The sequence below is a fragment of the Microtus ochrogaster genome, linkage group LG3 (assembly GCF_000317375.1).
Source record: "Microtus ochrogaster isolate Prairie Vole_2 linkage group LG3, MicOch1.0, whole genome shotgun sequence".
Classification (NCBI taxonomy): domain Eukaryota; kingdom Metazoa; phylum Chordata; class Mammalia; order Rodentia; family Cricetidae; genus Microtus; species Microtus ochrogaster.
The window spans coordinates 46,323,002-46,330,559 of record NC_022029.1 but is presented as its reverse complement, the minus strand read 5'-3'; the positions used below and the strand labels follow the sequence as shown (position 1 = coordinate 46,330,559).

Here is a 7,558-nt window from a genome sequence, read left to right as displayed (position 1 = left end):
TCAATTCCCAACAACCACATGGTGGCTCACAACCATCTGTAATGAGGTCCAGTGCCCTCTTCTGGCCTTCAGGCATACATATAGACAGAATATTGTATACAAAATAAATAAATAAATATTTTAAAAAAAACATTAGTTCTCTAATTAAAGCCCTATCCCATTCTGGCATAACAGGATGACTGTCCTATTTCTATAGCTCAGAAAGAAAGTATGCCAGTTCCCCAACAGTTGTTCCCAAGACTGAGCCTTCAATGTGGATGCCTCTTTCAGCCTCTAAAACACTCTCCCCCTTGTACCAGGCAATGCTGCTGCTCTGCCATCGGCACAGGTTTGTGTTTGCTCCCGGTGAGAGCGGCCCTAGTTCTACTGACTGCTTACATCTGTACAGGAGCGCTCACTATCTCATGTCAGGCTTCTGCAAACTGACTGGACTGTTCAGACCCAAGGGACAAGACTATCAATGAACAGCCATTTCCCTTTTATATGAATGTCCCCTGGCAAAGGTGACTCCCAACTCCTGCCATCTTTCAACCTACTGGTGACTTAGCCCAGAAAAGCATGTACACACGTCTGTCTGTTTATAAGTACACACCACAACCAAATGCAAGGCACATTGCATTCTCTAACACACTAAAATTCCACGTCATGTATGGAGTCAGAAGCCATTGATGACTCAGCCCCACCCACCTTACAAAGAGTTCTTGGCCTCTGGATGGCTAATACATTGGTTGTCAACTTGGCTACATCTGGAATTAGCTGGGTAAACCTGTGAGGATTTTTTTTCCTTAATTGAATCATTTGAAATGGGAAGGCCTACTTTTAATCCGTATCTTCTGAAGTGGGAAGATGCACCTTTAATCCAGATTTTTTGTTTGTTTGTTTGTTGTTTTGCAAGACAAGGTTTCTCTTTACAACAGTCCTGGCTGTCCTGGAAGTCACTCTGTAGACCAGGCTAGCCTTGAACTCACAGAACTGCCTGCCTCTGCCTCGGGGGAGAGTGCCGAGATTGAAGGTGTTCACCACCACCATCTGGCTAATCCAGTTCTTTTGAGGTGGGAAGGTTCAGTCTTATCTGGGTCACACTTTTTTGCGGCAGCTTATATAAAGGACGTGGAAGGAGGAACTTTGCCTCCTTGCTCTCATTGGCAAGTCCATTCCTTCACTGGCATTAGAGCCCCCCTCTTTGAAATTCTGGCATATACTAAAGAACAGCTGAGATGACCAGCTTCACAACCTGAACAACTACTATATTCTGGGACCTTCTGTTCACAGATAGCCATTGTTGGCTAGCTGGACCACAGCTTGTAAGTCATTCTAATAAACCCATATATATGCATGTGTGTATATGTAAAGTATTTATTAAAATACATATTGTATATTACATGCGTATGTGTGTGTAAATGTGTTCTGTACCTCTAGAGCAGTGGTTCTCAACCTGTGCGTCATGATCCTTTTGGGGGTCATATATTAAATATCTTGCATATCAGTACATTATGATTGATAACGGTAGCAAAATTACAGTGATAAAGTAGCAATGAAGTAATTCCATGGTTGCGGGTCACCACGGCGTGAGGAACTGTACTAAAGGGTTGCAGCGATAGGAGGGTTGTGAACCACTGCTCTGGAGAACCCTGACCAACCCAGCTTTCCTTAGTTTCTCTTTTTCTTCATTCTCTTTAATAGTTCATAAAGTGAAGATATAGAGAGTATTTCTTGCTTGCTTCTCATTCTGAAACATTTCAGTTATTCCAGAAATGCAAGACATGGACATCTCTGATGCAGACTAAAAGAGAAATCAAGGGCTGGCTAGCAGACGCCCGTGCGGGTAAGGGTGGAGTGACAGGTGAGTAAAGGCCTGGCAAAAGAAACTGTTCAACTGAAGCCTCAGACAGAGGCCTCTGTACAGCCTGTTAAGGAAACACCAGAAGCAAGCGACCGAAACAATGGTGAGAAAAGCCAGTCGGAAGACGCTCAGGTTAGTTTTTCCTCTACTCAACGTGTAGTCTTTCAAAGACATGTAAGAAGATAAGTCGTATAAACTGGACTATTGTAACCCCAGTGTGCTCAACCAGGGAAAATTGCTGTGAGCATTTTGATAATTGGCCTAAGGTTGAGGAAGGAGAATCCCTGGAGCCTGAGAGTTCTAGGCTATCATTAGAAGACTCGGGGCACAAAAAAAGATGAATAAAAAAAGTGTGATAGGTGTGTGTCTGTAACTTGAAGCAGAGCCCCAATTATTCCTCCACAAGTCCAACAAATGAATAGATAAAAGCACTTTTTTTTTCTTTCTTTTTTTTGTTTTGTTTTGTTTGTTTGTTTGTTTGTTTCTAGATAGGGTTTCTCTGTTTAACAGCCCTGGCTGTCCTGGAACTCACTCTGTAGACCAGGCTGGCCTCAAACTCAAAAGATTCGCCTGTCTCTGCCTCCCGAGTACTGAGATTAAAGGAGTGTGCCACCATGTCCAGTTAAAGATTATTTGTTTACACATTTTTATGTACATGAGTGCTCTGCCTTCAAGCACACCAGAAGAGGGTATCCGATCCTATTACAGATGGTTGTGAGCCACCATGTGGTTGATGGGAACTGAACTCAGGAAACCTGGAAGAGGAGCTAATGCTCTTAACCGCTGAGCCATCCCTCCAGCCCTCCAGCCTGCGATAAAAGCGTTTTTACAGTCTTCCTCACACATTTGTTAACTCTGCAAAAATAACAATGCTAGCTTTTAAATAAAATTTAAAGTAAACAAATCAAAATTAATAAAGAAAATAAATGAATCGCTTGCCACTTTCAGGATGAGTTGGTGGGGTTTAAATAAGAGGGTTAAATTTCTTAGGAAACAAATGGCAAACACTGACAAAGTAAGTCAGCAGTCAACCAGGTAGACACTGAGTCTGGTTGGCAGTTGTGGTTTCAGTCTGCAGGTGCTGCTCCCACGCTGGGGCACTGAGTTCTGATCGCACTTTTTTAAAGTCTACCCTGATTACAAGATGGCATTTAGGATTTTATGTAAATTACCTTTCAATCAAGGAACACAGCCCTAAGGATCACAGTAAGGGACATTTCTGTAAATGTCGTAGAGACAGAAATGCTCTGAGCATTTCTGAAAAATCTAACACATTTCAGACCAAAGCACAAATGTTTGTGAAGTCATTTAAGGTGATATTTTGATACTAAAACACATCAAATATAAAAGGTGGAGGCAGAGGCTTGAGAGACAAGGGCTCAGCAGTAAAAAAAAAAAAAAAAAAAAACTTGCTTTCTTACAGGGACCTCCTATAATTCCAGCTCCAGTAGGCTCCTGTACCAATGTGATATACAAACAGACAAGCAGGTACAAACATATACACATAAACAATAAATATTTTTATAGAGGTAGAGGGGGAAATAAAGGGAAAGTTTTAGTTAAAAAATTCTAAACAGGGGCTGGAGAGATGATTCAGCGGTCATCTCTGGCGCTCTTCCAGAGGACCCAAGTTCAATTCCCAGCACCCACGTGGTGAATCACAACTGTCTGCAGCTCCAGTTCCAGAGGGGATCTGAGACACCCTCACAAACATAACACTAGTGGACATAAAACAACAAAAAATAATAATAATAAATAAATCTTCGAAAAAAATTCTAAAAGGCAAGAAGCAAAAGTTAAAAAAATAAGAAGAAACAATGCTGAGGTGTATCCCACACGGTAGAGGCTTCATATAGTGGGACCTTTACTGGAGAATGCAGTCAGAAAGAAGAGGTGGCGGAGTGGATGGGAACTAAACACACAAATGGGAGAAGAAAGTATATAAAGAAATTACAGGTGGAGGTCACCAAGCAGTACTACACTTCCCTTTTGCCTATGCCGTTATCCAGCCACCTCAACCAGAGAGAGCACGTCGGGGAATGAGAGCCCAGGGGGACAGGTTCCATGGGTGGTCCAAACTGACCATCTGAGTACAGGCTTTGGGTGCGTCTCCCAGGATACCCACTTAAGGAGTATTACGTGTGTGATGCTTCTGTCAGTGGCATATAGGAACAAGCAGAGAGCTCGAAAGACGGGGGACCTCTAACGGCATCAAATCAGCCAGTGACAGAGAACACACAACCAAACATCACTAGCCCAAACAACAAATAAAATCTGAAAAAGCTCAGGATAGCCAACCCCTGAACAATACAGATGTCAAATACTGAGGGCCACTTATAAAAGGATTTTCCTTTTTCTTCCTTTTTTATTCTTTTATGGAGGTTTCTTTTGAAAAGGAGAATAAGGATGAAATTATATTTCACGCAAACATAAAAAGTCACAATTCTGTCTTTTTAAAATGATGTTGTTATCTGTGTGTGTGTGTCATGAAACTCACGGAGACTGGTCCTCTCGCTCACTGTGTGAGCTTGTCAGGCTTCTGACAAGCACTTTAATCTCGAGTCATCCTTCCCACAACACACATAATCCCAGCGCCTCACAAACACCCACGCTTCACTTTTACTTCTTGGAAATGGCTCCTGACCCTAAGTGTGTCCCTGCCATGGCAGTATTAGCACAGTGGAGAAAAGAACAGCTTAAAACCAGGCTCTGAATGTAGACGATACCCCCGCCGTCGCCCTCTATCAGGGCAGCACACGTATGAATGTGGTGCACACGCCAACAAGCAGGTACAGACAAACACCTGACCTGAGGACCAGATAAGTAAAACCCACAAGCAGCAAAACTAAACAGTTATGAATGGTAACCCGTGGAAAAGGAAAAACAAACAAACCAGAAACAAAAAGCAGGTAACAGCAATAAAAGGAAAAGCAGCTAGGAAGGAACAGGACAGGCTGGGAGGGGAGCAGCCTGTCAGCTTCTGAGTAGCTGAGCCTGGCTAAGAAAGCTTGATTACAGAAAAAAAAAAAAAAAATCACCTGCAGCTGTAAGAAGGCTAAACTTGATCAAGCCTAGTAAAAGCAATTACATTTATTTTCTAACTAAAAACATAATCATCTCCAATCACATTTACTAATATAGAAAGCATTTTTAAGGTTTTTTTTTAATGTGAATATCATTGTTCTGCACTCCAGTTTTCTCACTTTAAAAATCCTAACAAGAAGTGCAGTCGGCTTATGCATCTGAACAGTAGGTGGCACAGCTCATGTATCTGGAGCCAGCTGCTACAATAGAGCCTCCTCCAAAATTCTTATATCATTCATTCACTTAAAATTGTTTAGACATCCTAATTTGAAAATAAAAACTTTTAAGTAATATGAAAATACTTACATCTCAATTTGTCCAGCATTTTTCCACCACACATGGTTGCTAACATAGCTTTAACTGAAAATACGGTCAACTTGCCTCGGCCCTCACTGCAAAATAAATATTAGAAATAATTGCTATCTGGAACCACAAAAACAATCAAACACATCTCTAAATACTGAGCAACTAAGAAATTGATTCCTGCCCTTACACACTTTAACTTCACCACATTTATAAACTCTGGTTTCTCGTCCTTTGTAGAAGCAAGGTTCATCTATAATTGTCAGAGACAGCTAAAGCTAACAGTCACCTGAAGGCAAATTTTACAAACAGCTTGTAATCTCTGTTGATCTGTAGGAAGAAACCAAATGGATGAGCCGGAATCGACTTTCTTATTAAGAAAAACATTAAATCTATAGCGGGAGCAGTAGTAAGTGGTCAAAATTGAAAAAGCATCCAGTTTAGATATAATTTACAAATATGCCCTAACATCAGGATAACGGTGGTTTATTATTGCACACTAAACACCAGGCGCAAGCTGCTATGAAGATTTCATAGTATGTTTATCTTCTAACAATCTTCAAGTAACAATGTTAAGTATTTATTCTGAGAAGCTTAATCACATCTGTTTCAGCTCTTCCATACACCACTGTAAGGGAGTAAAGGGGAAGGTAACCCTGGTCCTTTAGGAAAGAAGAAAAGGAGAACATAATGAATGCTAAGCAACATCACCAGAGTGTCATCCTTTTAGCCACACCGGCTTTCACTGCAGATAAAAAACTTAGGTGCGGGCTAAAGTCGGCACCTGAGGTCAACAGTGGGCCTTTGGGGATATTTTATAAAGTCTATGATCATAAAGCTTTACGGTAACTTAGAGTAAAACACCACCTTTGCAGCAAAGAGAGATTACCATGTTGTTCTGAAAAAGCAAACGCCCCGTTATACTCTATAGAGCACAGAGAATGTTTCCCAGACTGGGGATACAGCTCACTATAGAGCGAGCCTTTGCAAGCCTTCGCGAGCCTGAAGCCCTGATTCAATCTCCAGTACAGGAAAGCTTCCCCCGCTCCCGAAGTTCCTTGTTTATCTGAAAAGTTCACATCCAAGAAGAACATGGTCTGCAAGTCATTTTAACTACAGCTGAGTTCTTAACTACGACATCACATAGAGCTTATTCATAAAACAACAAACCCTGCAACTATCTAAAACAAGGAAGAGGTTTTTAGAAATATATCATTCTTCAGAAATAAAGACAGTGTTCTATACATAAGGAATATGGGTCTGGAATGACGAGAAATTCCTGTCAAGCAACCATTCCATTGTGCAAGAAAAGGCAGCACCTAAAGAATCGTGAGTGAAGTTTAAAAAGTGTACTGTTAAAAAATGTAGATGAGGTCTTCCCAGTCCACGGCAATTTGGAACTCATTCTGAAGTCCACGCTGGCTTTGAACTTAAAGCAATCCTCCTATGTCGGTCTCCCAAATGTTGGGATTTCAGGATGCAACTACTACACCCAACACAAAATGGATTTTCAGAAGGATCAAAACCATCCCTAGATAAAACATAAAAGTCAAAGCAGTGACATAAGAACTGATGGTGCTTAGAGCGGTGGTTCTCAACCTTCCCCACGCTGCCACCCTTCCACACAGGTCCTCATGTTGTGCTGACCCCCAACCGTAAAATTATTTTTGTTGTGCCTTTGTAACTGTAATTTTGCTACTGCTATAGATCATAATACAAAGGGCTTTCCAATGGTCTTAGGTGAGCTCTGCGAAAGGGTCGTGACCCACAGGTTGAGAACCACTGGCCTAGAACAAAAGCATAGGCCCTGGGAAATGTGTGTGAAAGAATGCTGTGTCCCCCGAACCCATCTCAACTATAGACCTCAAAGTGATTATTAACACAGTTCTGATGGGATAGAAAGGGAATTATTAAAAGTCCTCATGTGTCTGAGGTTATCTGACAGCACAAGCAAGAGAGTTGGTACAGAAACACAATTATTTCTGTATGTCAACTGGACCCTTAACAAGAGAGACAATACACACAGGGGAGGCAAGTAAAGGAGATAAAACTGTTCCAATCTTTTTCCAAAGAATTCACACAGTCAAGAATCCTAAAATGACTGCTGAAGACAACGCTTACCTGTCTCATTGAACTTGGAGAAGTAAAGCTGGTACCTAAGAACCAGCATGTTTGCCTAGTATGAACTCGAGTCCTGGGTTCAATTCCCAGCACCACATAAACCAGGAATGGTGGGTGGCACAAATCTGTGATCTCAGCACTCAGGGTGTGATGGGAGGAGTTTAAGGCCATTTAAAATAAATAGGGGGCCGGGCGGTGGTGGCGCAC

At 41.7% G+C, this 7,558-nt stretch overlaps 1 protein-coding gene across 9 annotated transcripts in view; it reads right to left on the bottom strand.

Annotated features, from left to right (window-relative positions):
- Positions 1-7,558, bottom strand: part of Dtnb (dystrobrevin beta) — a 209,021-nt gene that overhangs the window by 159,161 nt on the left and 42,302 nt on the right. For all 9 annotated transcript variants that reach the window (XM_013351397.2, XM_026785974.1, XM_026785972.1 and 6 more), the window contains exon 5: positions 5,234-5,319. In XM_013351397.2, coding sequence (XP_013206851.1) covers positions 5,234-5,319 — 86 coding nt within the window. The remainder of the gene's footprint in view (positions 1-5,233; positions 5,320-7,558) is intronic.